Here is a 24,874-nt window from a genome sequence, read left to right as displayed (position 1 = left end):
TAATTAATATTTATTATTATTATTATTATTATTATTATTATTATTATTATTATTATTATTATTATTATTATTATTATTATTATTATTATTATTATTATTATTATTACTTTTTTTAACAGTAAAATTGTTCAGTCTCTTTCCTGCAGTTTTTTTCAATACAGCTCTCAAGAAAATCAAATGTATTAAAGTGAAGTGAACTGGAGCTTTATTTCAAAAAACCTAGGCAGGCTCAGACCAACTAGGATATCGTAGATAATCAGTGAGATGTGGTTCCCATTGGAACTGCACACAACAACAATGCTATCTGTTTTATGAAGCTCACAGAATTTATTTTAGTGAATGGATTCATTTTCAAATACTAAGCCAAGGTGACAAACTGACTCACTAACAGCAGAGGAGATAAGAGTTGGGTCCCATAAAGCAGTGTCCCTTCTTAAATGCTGGTATGAAAATTCCATTCAAGTTCCTTTCCTGACACTCTCTGACTCCTTGACACTGCATATTGAGTTCTGAATGTTATTTGAATTGAACTTTCCAAAGACCTTCATTGTTCAGCCAGGACTGCTGCTGGGGCAAACTCACTGATTTGGGAGCGTGGATCTTTTTTGTTTATACAGTGAGAACAAAACCACTTTAGAAAAACAAGTTTACCTTTTTAAAAGGAGCAGTTTCCTTTATCATATTACAAATAAACACTTATTTTTTTTATTATCTTAGTGACAGGAGAACATTGTCCACTAAAGCACTTCTGGCTCGGCTGGGAAGGGTTGGACCGACTGTCACAGCAGCTCTTGCAGCAGAAGCCAAGGACCTTGCCAAGTCTGTCCGTGCCATTTTGGAAGTAGATTGTGAGTGAGTGTGTCCATCTCTGTGTGCTTTGAAATCTGGTATCAGTTCATCAGCCAAGAAGATGGATCATTTCATTTAAAATTGGATGTGAACTGGCTGAATAAATCATTCCTAGCATGGAAGGACAGCGCAGGTTCAGTGTCAGCTCAGGCTGCATCTTCATCAAACTATAATTAGAATATAAAGTTATTCCAGAGTACATTTCTTCACAGGAAAACTTAAAGGACAAAATTAATGCCAAAGTGAGGAATATTAAGATTACCAGAATCATGTAAAACTAGCAGAATTTCATTACTTTAATGCTCTGTTTTTCATGCTGGAATATTTACAAAATGTTATTCTGCTGGATTTACATGAACATGTATCAAAGTGTTTTAATGAAGGTGTTGTTGCTGTAGGGAGTGAATGTAGGCAGCAGTTCCATTTGGAGATATCCATGTATGTCCTCAGGTCATGAACAGAAAGCTGTTCCCTTTGGTGAAAATGATGGTAATTCATGAGAGTGACTGTAATAAACTGCATCAGTTGAAAATCTAAGAAACAGGTTTGAATTATCATATAATACCTGGTTCAGATCATTGAAATGATTGTGTATTTTGATGGTATTTGCCTGTAGTTGAGCAGGCATGTCAGTTCTAATCCAATTTTGATTTACAGAAATGGTACATCGCAGGAGGCTTTGGAAAGGTGGTTAATTATGGTTGTCCATAATTATTGTATCAAATATTTGAATAGCTTTGACTGTTCAGGAATTAATTTAGAAAGAGACTGAAAAAATGGTTGTTGAGAAAATAAGATATGAAAAATAGTTTTTTGATGTTATTTATGAAGCCTTAATTTGTTGCTCATTCTGTGGCAAAGAAAGCAAAATAAGAAGATAAAATTTGTCCAAAAGCGTCCAGAATATTAGAGTTTCTGGTGGAGTGAAAGGAGTAACAGTGACCAGGAGAGGAGATAATTGGTTTTTCACCAATGATAATCATAGTTCTGTCACACTGAATTGGTCTTATTACACTACACAGAAAACTGTGCAAAGAAAACTTTTGATTTTAAATGCAGCTGAATTCTACCATGTGGTTATGTCAAACATAATAGGTAGAATACATGTTAGAAAGCTCTGGAGCCACAGCAGGGATCCATTTTATGAACCTGAGAATTAAAAATAGGTCTGCAGAGAAGGATTTAAAGATTGAATGTCATCTTTCTAAGTTCATTCTGATTTGGAGAGCATTACAGATAGATTTGGGCTCTGACAGGCTTGGGTATGAGATTAAAGCTTTAAACCTCACTGGCTTTTTTCTCTCTCTCCCTCCAAAAAAAAAGTAGTTAAGGCAAAGGAACTATGTTATAGCATTCTGTCTACAGTGTTTTCTGCCAGCTTGTCACTGAATGTTTTCCATGTGCTCTGAAGTTTTCTTGCAGATGGACTATCATAGAAAGGGGGCTCTTGTGAATGTGGCATTCCAAAAATATCATCCATCAAAGAGAAAAGTGTAATAGAGACTACAGTGCAGACTGAAGGGTTTCCTTGTCCCAGGAAGGTGTCCACAGCATAATAATTTGTTATTGAATTCTTAGAGACAGAACTGGAGTTAATATTTTTGAGGTTGCTCAGTGGATCAGAATGTCTGTCTGGGAAACCTTTGTGATACATTTTACCTTCTAAATAGAACTTCTGTTTCATTATTTGCTTCATTCTTGTAAATACCAAGTAAAGGAGCCCCAGCCAGAATTCCTCTTTGTTTCATTTACAATACGTGTGAAACAAAGTCTGGGTGCCAAGAAAAGGTTGTAGAGTGTTTTGCCAACAGAAATCTGCTTCCTTTGTAAAAAAATCTTCTTGACAACCAGGTCAAAATGACATTTATTAGTTATCCACACGAACTATCCCCTTCCTCTGTAATAGCCTGACATTTTGCCTGAGGGAAGAGGCTTGAAGAAGTTCAGTGAATTCCTGAAAATCTTCAAGAACATGTTGCCTTGTGATACTGCTGCAGGTCAGCTTTCAGCTCTGCAGGCTGAGTGACAGCTCTGTGAAGGCACTTTGGTGATTCTGCAAGCGAAGACTCTGGAAAAAGATCAGCAGCTCGTTTTCCAGGGCTTACTGCTTCAGGATCCTCCAGATCCCAAAATGCAAATAGTGAAGTAATAAACAGAATAATCAGGCTCATCCCTTGAAAGAGCCATTCTTCATCTTCTTTAAGGACTGTAAGCTCTTTTTAGAAACCAAGCCTTGAGAGGCCATTCTGCTTTACAGAATGTGAGCATCTCCTGAACACTTGAAATTACTTCCATCATACAGAGGCTAATAATGCCTCAGTGAAGAACTGCAGCATTTAAAAGTAGTTGCTGCCTGCACTTAGTGGACCATATGGTGCAAATGATGCTGAAAAGAATAGTGATAGCATTTTCTTCTTTTCTATTACAAATTTAGAAAAGGAATACACTGGGTACTGGTAATGACCAAAATCTGATTAACCCTGCAACATACTTATCTCCTCATCAAAGAGCAGGCAATCAGCATTTTAAATGGGCACTCCTGTAACACAGCTTTCAAGTATTTTGGCTGCCGATTTCCTCCCTCTGCCTCTGACACTTCTGTCCAAAAATACAATCTTGCTGTAATTGACACAGTTCCAACCATCCATATCCAGGAAGTGCTCTGAAGCCCAGTTCTCCACTCAGTGGGAACTCAAGCACTGAATTTTGAGCTATTCTATTCCATCGTGTTCCTGTAATTTGCTCTCAGCCTCTAACATGAGGCAATCATGCTGAGGTTCACTCAAATGATCTCCAAATTAATACAGATTCCAAAACTCCTACTTAATTTACTCATATTGATCTTGCCAGTCACTATGCATTTGATTTGGAAGATCCTACAGACAGAAGTTTAGTTGCCTGGATCTTATATTCATTTTCCTTGAATGCTGACTAGATAAAAGATAATAGAAGCTGCTGCTGCTGCTCAGCATCCATTAGTGCCTGTTCTCTTGATGGTTAAATTGCTTTTGATTTTTGGGCAATGCCTTACATCTTTGACATTAAAAGCTGAAATATTGGATCTATCCATTTCTTCAATTTAGGGATTTTTCAGTTACAATGTGTTCAAATGCCAAAACCATTCCATAGTCAGAAAAGTGTCAGTTATCCCTTCCTGTTCTTTTGACAGTGTGGGTGGAACTAAGCTATAGAGTAACAAGGCTTCACAAATAACTAAGCAACAGCAAGGCTTCACAAATAATAATTTTGCTATTTTGAAAAGGGCCAATATTATTAAGTATTCATATTTCTTTTGTTTGTTGCAGGCCTGGTGTGTTTGTCTGTTACAACAGAATAAATGCTATTTATTAATACATTTATTATACATTATTGATTTAAAGATTTTTGCTATTTTGTTTTTGAATCTTGTATTTTATGAACACAGCAGTACTGAAACTTTGTGCTGGTAATTGGCTGTAGTTCATCAGCCATCAAAATCTGTGGCATGGACAGGCATGTCCTGGTTAACTTCTGTTAGTTTGGCTCCTGATATTAAAGATGCTGTATCTTCTTGTATTTTTAGTATTGGGCAAAATTATTTCCTGCAAGGTCCAGTTTGTGGGAGGAGTGGAGTGTGCATTGAGGGAATACCTCTGACATTCTTACAGCTGATGAACTAGAACTGTACCTTTCCTTCCTCACTGGAAGAGCTGCCTGGGAAGGAGCAGCATAATGACAACTAAAGAGATAGCACTGTGTATTCATTGTTCTGGCAAGGCCATAAATATTTCAGTGAATATTTATTTATGTACAGCTGTACAACTCCCTTTTTAATAGTTTTTGCTAGCAAAAAAATTAATATCACTGCTGTGTGCTTTAAAGGTAGAAAGCTTATATTTGTCAGCTAAACATTAGCTGATACAGTACTTCCACTGGAAAATATTAATTTGGTGACATTAATATGTATTATTCCTTTGAAACTTTGAACAACAACAAAAGAAGTGAGTTTTCCCAAAAGAGAATTTATCAACTGTTTTATTGAAAGGAAAATTTCACGGTTTTGCTAGTCCCCAAAGGTTGATTTTTTTTTTTTCCTCCAGACAAAAATACTTAATGGCAAGATAGTTTCATTTTTGTCAAAAGTAATAATATTAAGTTATTCAATGAACTTTTTGCTGTTGAATCTTGAGTTGACATTAAAAAGAAAATCTAGAAATCTCAGAATTAATTATTTAATTTTTACAATAAATATCAGTTATATACAAGTCCCCAAACTCCCCTTCCTTGGACTAAAGCCACATTTTGTTGAGTGTGAGTGAGGAATGACATTCTTTTCACCTAACTGGCCTTACTTGGGGGTGTTGTGACAGGGCCCAGGAACTAGACCCTGCTTATTTAATTTGGTGTCTGAGAATCAGAACATGACAGTAATTATGGACAAGCAGAGAAGCCAGACAAAAGCTGACACTACTAAGGACAGAATAATTTTAGACCCTGATCAAATCAGAAAATACATTTAAATATCAGTTATGAACAAGTTGCATGCTGATTTATTGGTGATTGAATATGCATGTTAATCCCTATGTTTCACAGCAAGGAAAAACACAATTCAGTGTCTAAAGCTTGTATTTCAAGACAGTTCTTTAATGTGACCTAGATTTCAGTTGTTGCTGCTAGAAAAGCAAATTATTCTCTCTCCGTTCACTTACCTTTAATGAGAAAAGATGAGTCAGCTTTTGAACAGGCACTGCCTGTCCTGACTTTCAAATCAAAACATTTTAATAATGAAAAACAAGTGATATAATAATACCTTAAATCACAGATGCCCTAAGAAGATTAGTGCAGTCTCATTAGGATAATTTCCAGCATTTTTAATCTCTAAAAAAAAAAAACTTCATTAAAAGTCTATGGACTTGTTTCATTCAGACTGTGACCCCCCTATGAAAAAATTAGTTGACTCTTGCCATGCAAGTTGTATTTGCTCTTGGTAACTGAAGTCAAAACTCTCCAGATTCAGCAATTTTACTGGATGGTAAATACTTCCTAAACTGTCTCTCTATTAATTTCTGTTGACATAATGCTTAGAATTTTGATATATTAATCCTTCATTTTAACATGGTGTTTTGACATAAGGGAGGAAACAAACTTTGAAATTCTGTGGCACAGAGATGCAAATTGTTCCCAAGTTGGAGAAAATACCCAGGGGAGGCAGGAATTGGTCTTGGCCCCAGATCAGTGTCTGAAAGCCAGAAAATACCCAGGTGAGGTAGGAATTTATCCTTGAGGAGTCAGTCCCAGATCCAAGTCTGACATCCTCCTGTTTGGACTAGCAGGAACAGCTCAATTCAGCCAGCTGCCTGTGGGCAGAGGTGGATACCCCAGCCTCACCCTGTGGGTCCTGTGCCATCATTTAAGGTGACCAAAACCAAAGTGACCATTGCAGCAGAGCTGATCTAAAGCACTGTGTGTGCTTTTGGCAGGCAGCGCTGAGTTAATTTTCTTGGAGCATCCTGAGAGATCTGGATTCATGCTGACAAGGGGAAGGGGGATGAGCAGCATTCCCTTTGTTGGGAATCAGTACGTGCTGAAGCTGTCAGGACTCATCTTGTCTCAGAGGGCTCGTAGGCTTTGCTGTCAGCTCCTGCAGTTGTCACATTTTTTCACTTCTCCTCAGTAGGTAGGAGTGAGAAGCTGAGGGCCAGCAGAGTTCCTCAGACACGTACAGCACACAAGTGTGTTCATTTAAATGGGAAGAAGTACAAGGAAAGTTGATCGCCAAGAATGAGAGAGGAAGCTTTTTTAAAAGTGTGTTTTAAGGAGAATTTGCTAGAGGAAAACAAAATTACTTGGTGCTTGTAAAGGAGACCTAAAGAAAGTACAAAATGTATGTTTGGTTCACAACAGATGTGTTACCTCATGGCATGAGGCAGATGGATCATTAACTGAGAGTTAAGGAGGGAGATTTTTGCCTTGCATTAGTGATTGCTATGGGTATTGGGTTTGGTAACAGAAATTTTCCTTTCACTGTAAATTTTACCTTTACACTTCAGGTAAAGTGCAGCATGCTAAATGGAGGCACTTTCTGATTGCTTTTCCCCCTTCCAGATTTATAACAAAGAAGGAAGTCTATCTTAGATGTTAAGAACTTTTAAAATTATTTCTAAAATGTTTAAAATTATTTCTAAAAGCCCTTCTTTTACCTGTGTGTAGCTACAGGCTTTGTTATATCAGGCTAAAAGGATGTCCTGAGTTGATGTATTCTTACAATTCTTGCTTCAAAAGGAAAAAAATATTACTTTGGTCAGTCCTTGCTGTGAGATGAGCTGAGCAGAGAGTGCTTCTGTCTCTCAATTGTAGGTGGTTCGTGCCAATCCCTTCTGCAGTGTAATTTCATCATCAGTGCAAAAAAAGTGAGATATTACTTAGCAATAAAGGCATATCATGTAATACTATTGCTTTTTAAATCTCAGACAATTTCTGCTCAATTCTAATTTTAGGCAGTCATTTTAATTTGTTACCAGTGAATGCTTTCTAATTAAACTTGCATTTAACGATCCCATGCGTCAGTGAGCAAGGGGAGCTGACAGCGATGGAAGGGGGTGGAAAGCACAATAGATGCTGACAAGTGAAGGAGATGGGTGAATTCCTGAACAGAGGAATCAAGGGAGCAAGAAAAGAGGGAAACTGGGGGAAAAGAAATGATTTCTTGGGACATACAGTGAAGTATTCCAGGCTATTCCTAATTAGCTGATCCTGGTGGTGAATGCCCTGTGTGCAGAGCTTTGAATTTCTGGAATAAGAATGGGTATTCCAGGTTCTTTTTAATAATCTGAAAGTGGCTTCTACCAATTCAGAACAAGAATGTTCCCCAGAGAGTACTTCCATGAATTTAATTTTTTTTAGCTTGTATGACATTGGTGTAAAATTCCCCAGTGCAGGACTGTTTCCCTAATTTAAGAATTAGTTATGTGATCCCTGTGTTCTCTTCAGCAGTTCAAGATTCATAGGTATAAACAAAATTAATTTCAATTTAATTTATGCAAATATTCCTCAAAAATTGCTTCATACCTTGCAGTGTGTTCAGTCAGCATGGAAGCAATAATGCACTCTTGACTCATCCCAAGTGGACAGCATCATGTTAATAGTCAATAGTGGGAAACTGCAAAAAAAAGCTTGCAATTAATTCATAGAAAGGATGATTTTTTTAAAAAAACTGGAAGGGGCTGAGAAAAATGTAATGGGGAACATGTGTTTACCATTCTTCAGCCCTAGCAGGGAGCAGTACCAGCCCTGTGATCCTCAGTACTGCACTTCTCACACTGTGTCACTAATTGAGACTCGGCTGTAGAAGCCTTTAACTCTAAAATAAAACAAAACATCTTTAACTTGGCAAACAAAACAGATGGGAGCCACTGGAGGATATGGAACACTGGTATGATTTCTTTTTCTTTGCAGCCTTTTCTGTGAAAGAGGTGGATTTCTGCATTCTGCAGTTTTCTGATTTTTCTCTATTGCCTCCACCTTATCAATAGATTATTGACCACAGTAAGCCAAATAATTTGAAGTGGTTGATCACTGTATCCTTTTGTATTTTCACTGGACAGCCAGTGTCATTTTAGAAAGAAGCAGTGTAGGTGAAAATTCCAAAATTCAGCATCAGATAATCAATATGTTAAGTGCATTTTTAAAAGCAAATAGTATGAGCCAGTGGATTATACAAAATCCAGTGTTTGGTCAGAAGAAGCTGGTCTGAAGCCCCTCCCAGCTTCCACTACTCCTCACTATTGAAGGTTTATGCTCTCCTGAGCTAATGCATTAACAAATGTATTGCACCCATGACTGAAATGTTATAATACTGAGGGACAAGCAGCTTCATGGTATCTTGGCCTCTTCAAAATCCTTTTTTGAACATCTGACTATCAAATGTGTGATGTGGAAAGACTTTGGAAGCCAGTTGATTAGAAGCATATTGAAATAAGCTTGATTTTTTTTTTTTTTTTTTGATCCAAGTTGCTAAAGAATTACTTTTTTTTCCAAGAGGTAATTATTTTGTATTATTTTGACTACTACTAACCTCCTGCACAGATTAAAATGAGCATCACTTCCTCTGTTTGCTTCCTATCTTGTTAAGCACCTAAGAGTTTTGTGAAAGTAGTTAATTAGTCTCTCTGAAAAATATGTACTTTGGGCTTTTTTTCTGTTGTATTTCCAATATTCAGCTTCTGAAAAGGTACAATTTTAAAGGTAATTCTTTATGACACAGCAGGAACCTCATTGCTCGGGTGACTCTGTAGCTCTCACTCATTTCTGAAGAACTTCAAATTGAGCAGAGTTTGCTCTGACTTTGGATTTCCTTCCTTGTTAGGTAGGAGAGGAAAATGTCTGTACTAATGTCTGACCACATGAGCTGTTTGAGGTCATTCTTATTTCCTTAAATTTTAGTCTGTTGACTGGTCATTGTTCATAAATTGCAATTGCTCTTGTATACAAACTGTTTCTAATTAACTGTACCAGGCTTCTCACAGACAAGTATTAGAATAGAAGAAAGACATTTATAACAGTTTGTCATTTCAGAATCACCAAAAAGATCTAGAAGTTGTTCATATAATCCTTCAGCATGAAACACAAGCTATTTAATAACTCCTCCTAAATTTTAAGTTGTAATTGTTTTAATCCAAGATTAATGAGTTTTCCAACATAGATGGGTCAATATGTTATGATTAATAGGCCATGGAAAAACACAAGCTCATCTTTCACCATGCTCTGAATGTCCAAAGTAAGACAAATGCTGTTCCTGAAGCCTGGTTTCTAGGAACAGACTGAAGGGACACAAGCCAATCTGCCAACCATAGTCCAAATCAGCAGAAGTTTCAGTTGCTACTATTTCCCAGATGTCTCTTCTAGAAGACTCCTGAGTCATCTTTGTTTTATTAAGTGACCAAAAACAAAAGAAAAAACCAATTTCTTTAAAATGGAATTTGATATGTGAAAAAAAGGAATGGAATGTCCCCTCAGCAGAGTATTACTTAGGAAACATACTTGGTTTTGGGAAGAGTGCTTGAAATGATCTAAAGTGGCACACAAGCAAATGCCAGAAGTTCAAATTCACTTCTGAAAGCTGTTTTCCTGAACCTGAGTGTTTGTGATTTAATTCACAAAAAAGCAGGAATATTGTTGATAAAAAACAGCTTATATTATTGATAGCCTCAAAAAATAAAAGTCCATTTTGCAGCTGCAGCCTTCTGAACACTGTGGACAAACAAGGGTGGATATTTCTCTGCAGATTTTTGCTTTAGTTGTGTCAATTTACCTAAGTCACAGAGGAGTTCCTCTGCTAGCCTCACACCATGATACCTCTGGTGTCATCTCTGGGATATTCCATATTCCAGTAGCACTCAGGAGTCCAAACGCAGGCAACTTAGAACCAACAAATCAGACCTTCAGCTTTCCATCCTCTTGGCATTGCTTAAATAGCTCAGAAGAAAAGAGCCAAAGGCATTGGGGATCTTAATTAATACCTTTTCCTTTATTATTGAACCCAATGCAGGAAGGTTGAAATGTTGAGAAGAGCTGAAATTGATGGCTATTGAAAAGAGATTAGAATTCAAAACCACATTTATCAAGTGACAGAGAAAACTGGTTTTAATGTCCTTTAGCAAATCTTCTGTATCAGAAACCCTTTTAGCAGGTAATTCCCATTTCTTAAAAAAAACCACCATCTTTTTTGAGACTGATACTAAATAAAAATAAATTATCAGTAGATAAATAAAGGGTATGGGCTGGCCCATACTCTAGTATGTAAAAAAGAAATGTACAACTGAAAAGTCATAAAAGGAAATGTAACAAAGACATCCTTGTGTCTGTTGTTGATCAAAGAATGGTTCATTGTGATACAGAATATGGGTACAATGTGGCTTTAGCATTGCAGATAGATACCACATCCCTTAAATTTAATCTGGAATTAGTATTCCAGATGCTGAATGTTTACCCATAACAGGAAGGGAAGCCCACCCGGAGACCCTTTTAATGGTGGATAACAAAGGTGTGAACAATGCTGGAAATCACTTTGTGTTTCAGGGAAGAGCACTTAGGGTGAAATTAGCACCTCTGGAGGCAGTTGTCCCTACGAACTCCTTCCAGGTTCATCAGTGCTATTTGGCGCCTGCTGTAATGGAAGGAGGGTTTTAAACTCTGGCCCCAAGGCCAAAAAGAAAGCACTTAAAGACATCCTTATCTTGAAGCATCTAAATAGGGCAAATCTAGATAGAATCCTAGTGCACAGTGCATTATTTTTTAGCGATTCTTACTATAGGCTCTAAATGTCTCATTTCCTTTGAGTAATTTTGTCAAAAATGAGGCAAAATAGAGCATTTATGGACTTCAGTATTTTGATGTCAAGATTGCAGTTTTGAGTCAACTGAGTGTTCTGCTGTTGTATCTGCTCTAGTACTTTCATCTGCTGATCTCTACATATCTTTTGCTTTAATAATTTTAAATTAGATTATTTAGGGGGAAAAAAAATCACTCAACTACATTACTGCAGTTTCTAGGTTTGATAACTGCCCAGAAAAATGAGGCTTTCCCCCTAATACCTGTATTTCCCCCTTTTTCCTTTAGAGACACGAGGGATCATGCCATGTGCAGTGTTATTGAAGGAGCACACACACATTCTCTCTTGGGGGCTACAGGCAAAGTCTTCCATGTCTGTCACTTCCTACAGGTTTATAATTCAGGCTGATGCTCATCTTTTTTTTTTCCTGGGACCCACAGTGTCAGTGCTGGTGCAGGTTTTGTCCTGTTAAGCTAAGGAGGTGATAAAGATCAATGAGTTCCACACTTATCAGGGATCAGGAAGGTTCTGTTTGCCCGAGGGCTTAATTTCCTCTCAGTTTTATATAACTCCAGAGCAGTGGTTATCCCAGCTGGCAGCTCAGGGAAGGAGGAGTAGTCCCCAGGGACCCTGCCTGGCTGCAGCAGTGCTGGGGCACAAACAGCAGCGAGGGGTTCTTTGGTTGTGTTTGTCACAGAGAATTGCAGACATTTCTTTGGCATTAACCCTAATTAAATGCACATACTCAGAACAAGATGCTGGTAGGTTATTGTGTGTTTTGACTAAAGTGCTCTCTCTCAGGAGACTGCTCTTCCTTTTGCACTCACAATTGATTTTGCTGTTTTACCTTTTCTTTACCTTGCAGAAGGTAAATAGTCACAAGTATTTGAATAGCAAGAAGCCCTCTATTTTTTGCTGAAATGAACTAGTTTTTAAATACTGTAAATCTGTGATTTCTTAAGATGATCTATGCAGACAACTGAAGCCAAATTTATTATTTATGAAGATTCATCAAGGAGACTGTAGCAGTTCACACTAGAGATTATAAATATGCAGGAAATCTGAGATTGCTGGAGTTTATGTAGGCTAAATCCTGTATATTTCAGACTGTTTTTCTGACTTTTTCAGCTCCTTTACTTCCCATTTACTGCAGGTGAGAGCTTAGCAGCCTTTCAAAGCAAGTCCTGGGACAAACCACAAATTTGACCCTGGAGGGTGTGAAAAAATAAAGCAGGAGGAAGTAGATCAACTTATGAATGATTCATGGAGACAGTGAGCTTGGAGGAAGTGGAGATGATGTCTGGGGAAATACAATGCAAAACATGAGAGCTTCCTAGCTGCCAGGGGAAATACAAGAAATAGAAGTACAAATCTGAAAGGGAAGGAAAGTAATAAACAGAACAGCACTAAAAACCTAGTGGAGAGCAAGTAAAAAATTTGGAAAATAAAAGCATTAAAAACCATATAGATGTAGGTGGAATGTGGAAGCATACAAAGAATGGACAGGATACACAGTCTAATGCATGCAAAGTCAAAAAGGCAAATAAAGCACTGGAGATATTTCCAGAGTTCCATTTCTAGGTGACAAATGTATTCAGTGTATTTGAAAAGCAAAGTCTTCAGTGGGTAAGGGAAGAGTACAGAACATCAGTTATTGCCATCTATGTACAGTTCTTCATTTAGAAGAGGAAAAAAATTTTAATCAAATCACCAGTGGAAAAAAGTGCAATTATCACTGGTAAATGAAATAGGTGATGTAGGGGATCCATGTAAGTACAGAGCTAATGCTGGGCTTTCACTCATAATTGGGCAAATCCATTGCCATTTATTTGGACATTTATTTGGTCATTTATTTATGCATGCTTCATGCAGGAAAAAGGAAAGGCCAGGGCAGATGGAAGCAATTGAGGGATGAATCCCATTGCCATTTAAATAACCAGAAAATATCCATGCTGAATAAAGGCCCCATCTTTCATGGGAGAGGAAGGAAGAACCAGTGAGCATGACTTGCATATTTATAGTTTAAACATCCTTTTCTTCCTCCCTTGATAATGGAGTCAGAGCCTGAGAGCTGCTCCACAGCAGCTACTTTGTGTTTAAAGGGAAGTAGCTGTGGATTATTCTCTTTGAAAGGAAGTGGGTAGTGTGTTTTGAGGAGCAGGTTGTATAGATCTGTTCTAAACTGAAAAGAGGAAGAAGCCTGATATAAGTGACTAATGGGGCTAAAACTGATAGGGGAAAATAAATCAATCCAATGGGTTTTTTCTTTTCCAAGCTGTACTGACTGATCACAGCGTTGTTCCCAGTTCTCAAGTTCCCTTCCTGAGTTCTGGAGTTTTGGTTCCTTGTTGTGCCTCGCTGGGTGCCTACAGGTATAATTCCTTCCCAGGAGGTTTGTACCAGCTCCAGTGTGCCCAGTCCTGATTCAGTGGCTGTAATGAACTCTGTTTATACTGGAGAACTTAAGTTACCTCTCTCCACTTTTAAGAAGAACCACACTAAGGACAAAGGTGTGACAACAGAAGAAAACCACCCTTTTAAAAAAGAAATGTAAAAAAATAAACATGTGCACTTAGGACAGTCCTTGAGGAGTCCAGCTTTCAAAGCTCAGATGGTGCTTGCAGACCAGAACATTTTCCAAATAAAAGTTTTAAACCAAAAGCAGGCTCACAGATGGTTCTAATGAGCTGGTCTTTTAGATACACTGGGACTTGAACAAAAATAGTTTAACTCTAAGACACTAACATTTCAAGATGAGTTTCAGGCAAAACACTCTAAGAACAATTTTTCTTGCATATTTAGATTTTATATATATTTCTAGTCTCAAAAAACCCACAGTTTTTCAGGACCTTGCACTTGCCATTATGTACTTTACAGTGCAGTGTCACAAAAGCAGGAGCATTTTGACACAGGGACTGATGCTTCTTTCTCCAGCACTTTTCAAACCCTACCAAGAGTTTGTTTTGAAAAAATAGTTATTAAAAAGGTAAAGATTTGCTAGGACAATTTAATTTTTAAAGAAATCTAGAATAGTACCCTAGTAGAAGTATTACTGAGCATTCTAGTAATAGAAGTGTCATCAAATGATACTTATAAAAAAAGTATCATCTGGTAATAAATGTATCATCAAAGCAAGTAGCTTTGTGGCACAGCAAGAGTTTGTTAAATTGTTTATATAATTATCTGTTACAAAGGGAGGTATTGATTTATAAACTTTTTATGACATTGTTTGAAATGACAGCATTGTAACTTAAGCTGTCTGAAGAATATGTTTTCTATGTCACTTGAGTTTTGAGAGACTTATTTCTTTATCTCCTCTTAGGTCTGCCTTATGGATGGGAAGAAGCTTATACAGCTGATGGAATCAAATATTTTATCAAGTAAGTAGTTCTGGGGAAAAAGGGTCAGAATTGAAACAGAAGCACATCAAACTAAACACATTTTCAGAACTAGAATTAATGGAAAAATTTATTGCACGTTGCACTGTATGCTGTTTTTTCTAGAATATTGTGAAGATTAATTTATATAATAGGGTTTCTTTTATTGTTCCTCTAAAAGACTGAAGGAAATGGTGAAAAAGATAATTCACCTCCATTCCTTATATATCATGATCTAGTTAATAATAAGTTATTCTAGCTGCTTAAATTTCCACAGTGCTTAATTCTTATAGGTGCCAGAAACACAGTTTTGCAGGTGGAATTCTGCAGTTTCCTAAAAGAGAGGAAGGGAAGCAAATAAATTACTTTTATCCCAAACTCTTCCAAAAGTCACATAAATAACACTGAACTTGATGCATTCACTGGCCAAGAAAAGCAGGGTTTTTTTCCTTTTTTTTCAAGCACACTGCTCAGTTGTCCTTGCCTCACCCCATGCTGCCTCGAGCAAGATGTATTAAAGCAGACATGTTTTTTTCTGCAGAGGTTTCCAAATACACTGTATATGATCCTGCATTCCAGCTCTAATCAAAGGGTGCCTTTTATTTTCAGACAGATGTAGGTTACTACATGAGATTTATACAAAAAAAAAAAAAAAGTAGAAAAATAGCTTAGGAAATTAAAGTGAATTAAAAGCCAATTTCATAGCAATGGAAATAAATACAAGAGCAACTATTAAAAAAAGAGCACTGTTCCCTTGGGCTCTCTGTTCATACAGGGAGCCATGATAGGACAGGTGGGAAGTTAAGGTGGATGCTGGACTCTTTTCTGGGTAATACTATGGGCTTTTATCTGTGTGACTGGAAACTGGGCTTGAAGATGGTGTTATCAATAATAACACCATCAATAAAACAATAACAATATCAATAAAAATAAAGTTTAGAATTAGAACAGAGGAAATGACACATTCTTGAAGCATCTCCCTTGGGTTTTTTTGGGTTTGTTCCTGTGTTATGTGCCTCAGTGGCTCTGCAGAAAGCTGGATTTGGTGGATGTGTGCAGACAGGTCTTTCTGAGCTCTGCACTTGGATGCTGAACCATTGCAGATGTGACATGCAGATGCTTATTAGCAACAGTAGAATCTCAGCTGCTCTAGGTGGTGCAAGCCTAATTTGCAGAAAGCATCAGGTGTTTTGCATCTTATCCCCACTTGCTGCAATTACAGGTTGGAACTCAGGAGTTCACATGAAAAAGTTTTTTCAGGCATTTTTGTAGATCTCACTGTTAGTGACTCTCTTCATTTTATTCTGGGGAAAGTGCCCAGGTTTTCCATTGCTGTTGCCTTCTGTAATCTGCCATAAAAAATTCTGCCTGTCAGTCTTTGTGGGGAACAAAGGCAAGGAAAATTTATCCATTTAATGGCAGAGAAGGGTGTGAAATCACCCTTCATGACCACTGGCTAAAAACTTCTTGTGAGTGGAGTCTCCACATTGAAGTGGTGTTAGAGTTCTCAATGCAGCTCATTAGAATGGAATCAACTGAGCATTTCAATAACACATCATGGTAACTAATATTATTTTTAACTGTTTCCTTCTTTTGCTTTTATCACTGTTTCCAAATGCCTTTGCAGAGTGTAAGCCAGGCTGTTTGCATGCCTGGCAAGCCATACCTCTTACTACACTGTGTGATGTGTATGAAATCAGCTGTCAACTGCTTGGAGCAAGGAGCATGGCTTGTAGAGTCCCTTGTTTCTAACACCAAATGGTGGAGATTTCAGGGTGAAAACCAACACTGAGAAGATCCTTTTTCTAGAAGGAACTTAGCTTGAGGGGCCATCTTATCAGCTGATCCTTTCCAGTAGGATTTAATCTTAATTGTTTAAATGGGGATTATCAGAATAGTTGATACTTCACAGCCCTGGTACTAATGCTGTAACCTTCTTGTTCTCTTTGGCTGTGAATGCCAATCCTTTTATTCTACTTTAGAATCCTTTCATTCATTTTTAGCCAAGCCAAGGCCATGAGGGGCTTAAGAGTATTTCAGCACTAGCCCACTTCCTGTATACAAATGTACAATCAAATATTATTTTAATTAGCAGTTGCCTTCAGTTCCAACATGCTTTATTGGGCCATCAAGTAGCTGAGTCCATAAATCTATACATTATAAATCTAATGCAGTAAACACCCCAGAAAGGAATTTTAATAGCACATAAGCTTGAGACAGCTTGCTGTAAAATTTCCATAAATATCTCTGAAGGGGTGTAGCAATATGAGGTTCATGAGAAATCAGAGTTTAAAAGAAGCAAACCAGCTGGCTTGTGTTACACACTAAAGTGAAACCCACTTATGTGAATAATTGACATGAATAAAACATTTATATTGGGCTGAGCAGCTCCCTGTAGCTACCAGGGAAAGCTGAATCTTGTCCATGAATCTTGACTTCAGGAGAACTTTTGAAATCACCACTTTTATCCAGCAAATCATTTCAGCCTCAGTACATTATTTTCAATCAACCAGATTGTCAGGACTAGTCAGTGCTGCAGTGTGAGAAACCACCTTTAGACTGCTAAAAGTGACCTGAGCCTGGGCTGGGTATTGAGCTCATTTTTACAGCTTTACCATGGAATAGCAAACTGGAATGGAAGCCTCTCTGAGTTACAGCTCAGTGTGCACTAGGAAAAACACTAGTTCAAGTGTCTTACTAAAATAAAATGAATTAACAGTTATCAAAGGACAAAAATTCCAGCAGTAGATAGGGGTCAGCTTCATTGCAAATGATCCCTCCTGCCAGGCAGTAAAGGTGGAATTTGGGCCCGGATACATTTTAAGATAACTTGTTGTACTTTAAAATAATAGAGAGGACAAGCACTGTTGTATTTTTATGTAGCCATAGAACCAGTCATTCACACATGGCACCAGATTCATGCCCCATCAAGAGAAACAAGGCACTGGTACCTGGTTCCTCAGGAATTTACATTTGGAATCTCAATCCATTTTATACTGGCTGGGTATCCCATTCCAACATTTAGTTGTTGTCACAGTGGTTTGTTAACCTAGACAAAATTTGCCCTGAAGCAACTTGTGGTCATTGCTTCTTGTCTGTGCCCAACATCTTTGTGAGAAGCGTGGGCTGAACAAACCCAATTCCTTCAACATTTCTTCATGTGCCAAGTTCCCCAAGCCTCCCATCCCCTTGGTGACCCTCCTGTGGATCCTCCCCCATTTTTCTATTCTCTGTCTTGAACTTGGATGATCAGTGCATTGAAGAGACCCCACATAATAAGCTAAAAGGTTCATTAATTAATTTTACTATGAGATGATTGATGAAGACATTTTTTAAGTTACTGATTTTTTAAATAGACATTTCTGTCCCAAACAGGCATTTCATCTGTAAGTCCCAGAAACACAAAGGGGCTCATGAGCCCTCCTAAAGTATCACCTACACCCAGATGAGTGTGAGAGCACTTACAGTCAGCTGGAAGGCATTAGGATGGGAAAAGTTTTGTAAAGAGGGGAAAGGCCATCTTATTCACTTTTCAAGTTTTCATGTGGCTGGTTTTATCCAGGCTTAGTTCTGGTGTTAATTTGAGTTTACAAAGTGTTGTAACCAACCACCACTAGAACAAAATCTCACTTTTGCTGTATGCTCCAGCACTAAAATCCAGCAGTGCAAACAGTGTCTATTCATTCTACCACTGAACTGATTTTGTGAATTAGGAATTTCTGAGTTTGATTTTCAAATAGGAGAAAGAGTCTGTGCAGAACTGCCCTCCCAGGGAGGCACCATATCTGCTAATTAATGGTTTAATCCTGATAGTTTAAAATCACACAAGAACAGCATAAAACTCCATAGCTGGGACACGCTAATTTTTCCCCAGAAAACCCATTCTAGTTAATCTCTTCTATCCTCCCACTGTGTTCACCTTTAACATATGGCAGCTCTGTATCATAAGGCTGGCACCTAAAATTAGGCAGGCCCTTGCTATGCTCCCTCCTACTCCCACCCACTCCTTGCATATGTATGTGGTTTGTAAGGACCAGCTGTGAATTTTGCCCCTGTAAACACTGTTTCTCTAGCATTTTAATAGGACTAGATTTCAAATATTCTACATTAACAGCTATTTTCCTCAAGAATGCTGATCTTAAATTTTCACAAAAGACAAGTAGAAGTTCAAATATTTTAAAACTTTTGCGATCTTTCCCCTTAGATGTATTAGGGCCTGTGGTGTTTTCTGTCTTTCAACAAAGGGGAAACAGTAGTGCTTTGTTTAGAGTTGTCTTTCATCAGTTTATCTAAAAATCAGAAGTTTCCTATGGAGGCATTGTGTACTTCAGGTGCTCCATTGGGAGGTGGAGAATTTGCTCCTGGTTAAGTAGAACCCTGAAGTCAATACTTAGAAAATACAGATTAATACAAAACACACATTATGTGTTCCAGTGGATTTTTAAATCATGCCTAACAAATCAGGTTTCTTCTTGTAAAGCAGACACATTGCATTTAGATACTAAAAAATTTTATTTTGTTTGGTCTTGCTTGGGAAAGAGACACCATTTACTTTACTGAAAACTGGGCATTCATAGAAACTGTTTATCATTTTAGCTGAGCTAAGAATAGCAGAGCATGTGTGATAGATGAAGAACTTCTGTAGTATAAACATTGATGTTTTACAGCACTAGAGTTAAAGGTATCATCATAAAAGGAAATAAATCACAATTATTTTACTTACTGCATGGTAACTTGAAAATAGAAATTTGTTCCTTTTCTGAATGTTCTCTGCACATTTCTGCTGTTTTATAAACAAAGGATGCAAGCCCCAGCACACTGAGGGGTGTTCAGCTCACTTCTGAATACTCTGGTGTATTACAATATCCTGGTTGTCTGCAGGTTATCTCTAGCAAGGCTTGTGGCCCTTGCTAGAAGAAATCAGTTAAGTTCAAATCATAGCAGACCTTATGTAGAAGTAAATTTCTGTATGTTCCACTTAAAGTTTTCAGTCAGTTCAGAGCAGCAAACTAAGAAAACCCATGATCTGCCATACTGATTTCAGCATGAAATTGAAATTCCCCTGGACTGAATCCAGTGCCAGCTCTGCTCCCAGCTCCTTGTAAAGCAGTGTGCAAGTTACTTGCACCAAAAGTAGCAGTTATCAAGTCATCATTGTAGGTGTCCCCATCTTAACTCTGATGTTTTGTGGGTAGGGATGGGTAATTTGAGGCATGCAGTGCTGGTTCCACCGAGTTCAAAGAAAGCTGCAGTTACTTTGCATCTCTTAAAATTTGGACTTTTCCTATTTTAAATTTCATCAAAAAAAAAAAAAAAGAGAGGTTGTTTTTGAAAATATTTCCTTTTACCTGTTATCCTCAAATTCTCCTGAATGAAAATAAAGAATAGTTATATAGTCACAAGAAGTGGGAAATACTTAAATTGAACTGGCTGAGCACTAACCAAGTGCTATCTGCTGTTATTGCTGTTAAAGTACAGGGATGCAGAGCTGTCTCCATCCATTGGCTCAGCATCAGTTCACACACCTTCTGAAGAAGCCATGTGAATCTGGTTAGTCCTGACATGTTTCTCTTAGGTTTTTTTTGAGTTCAGTTTCTCTGATTCTCACTGAAATCAGTTTGCATGACTACAAGGAAAATAATCTCAGATGTAGAACTAGGAAACTTGGCATTGGATTTTATGATAACATGAGATTGTAATACAAGAATGTTAAGACCTTAAGCTTCTTTTGGTTGGGCAATCCTTTTTTTCCTGGGAGATTGTTTTTTAATATCAAGAACCAAAGTGGAGAAACATTCTTTCAACTTCCACAGATACTGCACACTCTGTCCAGCTTCTGGCCTGTCACAGAAGGCATCTGTTAAAATTTCTTCTGTGTGAAAACACTAGAAAGTGAAATTATTTTGCTCCCTGGGTTTTGGAGGGCCATCAGGAGCAGATCAAAGCACACAGCAAGGTTTTTTAGGATGTGCTTCATCTGGAGCAAAGTCACTGCTCCAGGTTCATGTCAGTGTAGTGCACAAGGAGTTTAAAGAAAAGCCTTGAACATGCTCTGATGCATTTGCAGATACACAGCACCAGAATTTTTATGCAGCTCACTTAGAGACAGGACTGTGAGTAACTGCACACATTGAACCAGCACTTCCAGAGGAACAGCACTTGGCTGATCCTGGGGGAGACAGATTTCAGGTAGTACTTTCAAGCTGAGAAGTGTCTGGGCTGTCACTCAAACCTTAATTCTGATTCAGCCTTGGCTCAGATCCTGCTGTTGTTACTGATTTTATTTTAGTTTGGGCAATTTGTTTATTGTTGACAATTTTTAATGATGCAGCACACACTGTTTGGCTGGATAAATCTTCCTAGTGATTACTGCCCTCTGAAATGGCTCATAGATTTTTCTGAGTAGACAAGGGTTTAATTGGTTTAATCAAGGAATAAATAGCAAGACTGTCTTCTGGGATTTCACTTTATATTGCTCAATCTTTAATTAATACTCAAGCAAAATCTGCAATCTCGGAGGGAAATACAAGAAACATTTATGTTGCCTCAGGACACAGCTCCATGAGGTGACAAGTGCTCTTGATCTTATTACACCAGTAAAATTAAGGTCACTGACATTTTCCAGGACCTGCCCAGCATCTCCTGGGGTACTATCAGAGGTTGTATGTTCCTTTTGAAATGTCTTGTAAGAGGGTACAGGCTTAAATGATTTTTAAGTAAAAAGGAAAAAGAAAAAATGAATGTTTCCATTCAAATAATCCTATCTTGATAAATGCAGTGCAAAAGCCCTTCTCAAGCTGCCTTTAGGATTCCTGTCTGGTATCTGTCATCCTTAGATGCTCTCTTTGATTGATTGATTGATTGATTGGTAGATAATACTTGCATCAATGTCACTCAGTTGTTTTATTTTGCTCTAATTGCTTACCTGCTAAATTAAAATGCTTTAGTTACAGTTCAGAATAAGTTATTCCTGGCAGATCCTCCCAACATTTGCTCTTCAAAATAGCAAAGAGTTTTCCAGTGCTTGACAGCATTTAGTGTCTGCTTTCCAGCCCCTGGCCTTTCCAGAGGGGATTCCAGCCATGACAGACACCTTGGCTGGCTCTGCAGGTGTGTGCTGCCTCCAAGAGCTGAAGAAACAAAATATGAATACCAGCTTTAAATCCATAAGGGACAACAGCAAAGTGTTAAAAGGATTGGCTCTGGAAAGCTGAGAAATAGTTCAAGTTAAGAGTGCACCAGAATGTGTGAGGTGCAGAACCAGCAGCTCCATATTTAATAGAATAATAGAGTGGTTTAGAAGCAGGTAGAGATTTGAGGGCAACAGAATTGACCCACTTCCAACATTTTGGCCATCCTGTCTACCAAATATTGCTGTATTTATCTAAACTCCACAGCCATGTGAGGGAGCCTGGCTGGAACTAAAAGCCAGCTATTGCCTTGATCCCATGGACTGCCTTCAGGAGCAGCAACTCCCTGGAACTCCTACTCCATTGTGACCTGCTCTAATAGGGAAGGGTGATTCTTTTTCCCTGCCAGGATGTGAAGGTCCTCAAGGGGCTGCTGCAGGCTGGGACAGCTCCACTATTGTGCTGGATCTATGTTGGATTATATATATTCTAATTATACAACATTTCCAAATGTGCCCAAGGAATTCTGATCATGGCTTAAGAGAGTTGCTTTAGAGAACCATGAGAATAAGAGCTGAGAGCCTTCTCTGAGGTGTGAAATTTGGGACACTGAAAGGGATAAAGGATCCTTGCAAAGCAAATGGCTGTCCCAAGCACAAGGGGAACAGGAACAGAAGGGCCTGAAAACAAAAGCCAAAGGCAGTAATTTCAGCAAATCTTGTGAAGCTGTGTGGAGTCCAGCACAGAGTGACACAGAGCCTGTGCCAGAGCAGGCAGGGAGGATGGCAGACCCTCTGCATGAAGGATTAAGTTTCAGAATCTTCATTCAGAGGCATTGTTCTTTATTTTTCTGTAGCTCTGGCTCTCATTAGCCTCCAAGCCAGCAGTGCCCAGGGTCTGCACGCCACTGGGTAAGGAGGGAGTGAGGAGTTGGTGTTCCCTGCCCTCTGGCAGATGGCACATGCTCCTTTCCCAGCAACTCCAGCCCTTCCAACTGGGAGATGCATGCAAGTGTGAAAACTACCAAAGCACTGTGTGGGATATATTTCTGGGCAGTGTAGAGCATGTTCCCTTCAAACCCATTGCACCTACAACTAGCAGTGCTGTTTGCTGCATTTTTTAATGATTATTGCAGTAGCAACAGTGAAAGCACCCAAGGGTGAAGCTCTCAGGGTGTGCAGGTCCCTGGCTCTCAGCAGCACTGGGGGCCACCAGGACTTTGCAGAGGTTTTGTGCAGAGATAAGGAACAGCTTTATCAATCATCAATATTCTTCAGCTGAGCACTCTCGTATGTTAAAGGGTTAGTGAAGATTGGGAAATCAAAAAGCAAAGGCAGATTAAAAGTTGAGTGAAATTACTGCTATGGATTACATGGATTTAGTTTATGGGGTATGCTCATTAAGGAGGAAAATGTGGGGTTTGTGTTGTTTTACACAAGCAGAGTTTCACTTTCATCTTCCATGCTGCTCAGTTTGGTAGAGAAGAACAGGGCTCATCTGCCAGAATTTGGCATTTTTAGTTCAGATACAGCTAAATCCTTTTTGGCCCCTAATGAGTAATAGTCCCTGTTCATTAGGAGAGTTTGACTGAGTAAATGCTTAAGGTGGCATCTCCTCTCCTGAACTGATCTCAAACAAAGGGATCTTGCACCAAGTGGCTCCTTTTAAAGCTCAGGAACCCTGTTGCAGTTGAAACATTGAGCCAGGTGTTGTGAATGTCATCCCATGTCAAAAGGGAGGAAAAATCAACTTCCAATAATGCATGTTGGGTTTGTAGGGCAACATCCTGCACTGAGAACCACTTGTGTCTGCCAGACTTCACAGTGCCCTGTTAGGCTCCAGATTTTGGCCCTGGCTGGAGAGCACAATTTAAGGTGAAAAAGATGTTTTGATAATGCTTAAAATTTAAAAAAAAAATATGCAGATGTTTTTTCCACTATCTTTTCTCTGAAATTTTGAGTTATTCTTTTCTTAAAAGATTGCCTGAGGTTGCAGTTTTAAAAGAAATTATTTTCCATGTGAAGAAGGAAGAGCCATAAGGAGAGTAATTATAATGGCATTTGAAATAATCCACTACTATTTCTTTGCCAAAACATCCCTCTGTTCTCATGGTTTGTTTTCCCAAGCTCTGAAATTTGTCCTGCAGTTTGCTAATGTTAAAAAGACAGACTAATCTACTGACATATTTCCAGATCAAATGTTTCTGTTTTCTAGCAATAAATTTGGCTGCCCTCCGATAGCAGTGATTTGTTTGAAAACCTAAAAATCTTTAAATGTTGCTAATTGCTCTGAAAATGTTAAATTAGACTTTTGAGCAGGAACATTTGCAAATGGAAAATGTTGTACATTTAAACTTTGCAATGCTGGCTTTCCAAATAGTCCTTTAATATTCAAATCAGTTGCATCAGTTAAGCAAAACCTAGAGGTAGATTTGGACTCCCTCTCACATTTTATTGCTGGCTCTAACACACAAATCAGAGAGGATGTATTTCTAATACAAGAATGTTCTCCAAACCAGTAAATCTGGGATTATCTCCTTGGACTGATTATGTCAAAGCTCTTTAGTCACAGCACTTTTGGAGAGCTAAAAATAAACAGCAGCAGGGTTTATACATTTATTCTCTACCTAAATAATCTCCACATATTGTGTGTGTCTGTCTACAATGTGAGACATGGTATTTGGACTTAATGTTTATTTATAAGAGCTCTTTGCCTAGGAAGGATTTTGGCAAAGGGTTTAAACCAAACTGTCTTAAGAGAATCACCCCTGGGATAAAGTCTAGAGCAAGTTGAAAGGAGCTGGGTTCAAACCAGAAGTGTTTGCAGCAGCAGCTTGACAACACAGCAAAACCTGGCCCCATGTGTCTTGAAAATGAATGGAAATTGGTTCTTTTCTTTCTTTCCAGTGATGAAACAATCTTATGCCATCAAATACAGAGAAAGGTAACCCAGATTTCAGTGCCACAGTTTTGCACTGTTAAAGATCTGGAGAATTTTGTGCATTTAATTTGTGTGAGAGCAAACTGAAGTTCTTAGAGCAGTAGCAGGAAGTTGGGCATGCTGTCATTTGCCTCCTGGCCCTGGAGAATGTAGGAGAAAAATCTTCTGAAGAAGAAACACTTTACAAAGGACTTTTAGTTGGATATGTTAAAGACCTGTGGATGCCTTTCCATGTAATTCTTTACTGCTGTGCAGTCTCTCCCATTTCA

The 24,874-nt window shown here is 38.3% G+C and overlaps 1 protein-coding gene across 15 annotated transcripts in view; it reads left to right on the top strand.

Moving 5' to 3' along the window:
• STXBP4 (syntaxin binding protein 4) overlaps positions 1-24,874 on the top strand; it is a 77,647-nt gene that overhangs the window by 34,715 nt on the left and 18,058 nt on the right. For 13 of the 15 annotated variants that reach the window (XM_050981477.1, XM_050981480.1, XM_050981478.1 and 10 more), the window contains 2 exons: positions 718-848; positions 14,481-14,538. In XM_050981477.1, the coding sequence (XP_050837434.1) occupies positions 718-848; positions 14,481-14,538 (189 nt within the window). The remainder of the gene's footprint in view (positions 1-717; positions 849-14,480; positions 14,539-24,874) is intronic. The other 2 variants (XM_050981481.1, XM_050981482.1) reach the window with 1 other exon arrangement.

The sequence above is a fragment of the Serinus canaria genome, chromosome 18 (genome assembly GCF_022539315.1).
Source record: "Serinus canaria isolate serCan28SL12 chromosome 18, serCan2020, whole genome shotgun sequence".
NCBI lineage: Eukaryota > Metazoa > Chordata > Aves > Passeriformes > Fringillidae > Serinus > Serinus canaria.
The sequence above is the reverse complement of the archived record's forward strand: the minus strand, read 5'-3'. Positions and strand labels throughout refer to the sequence as shown.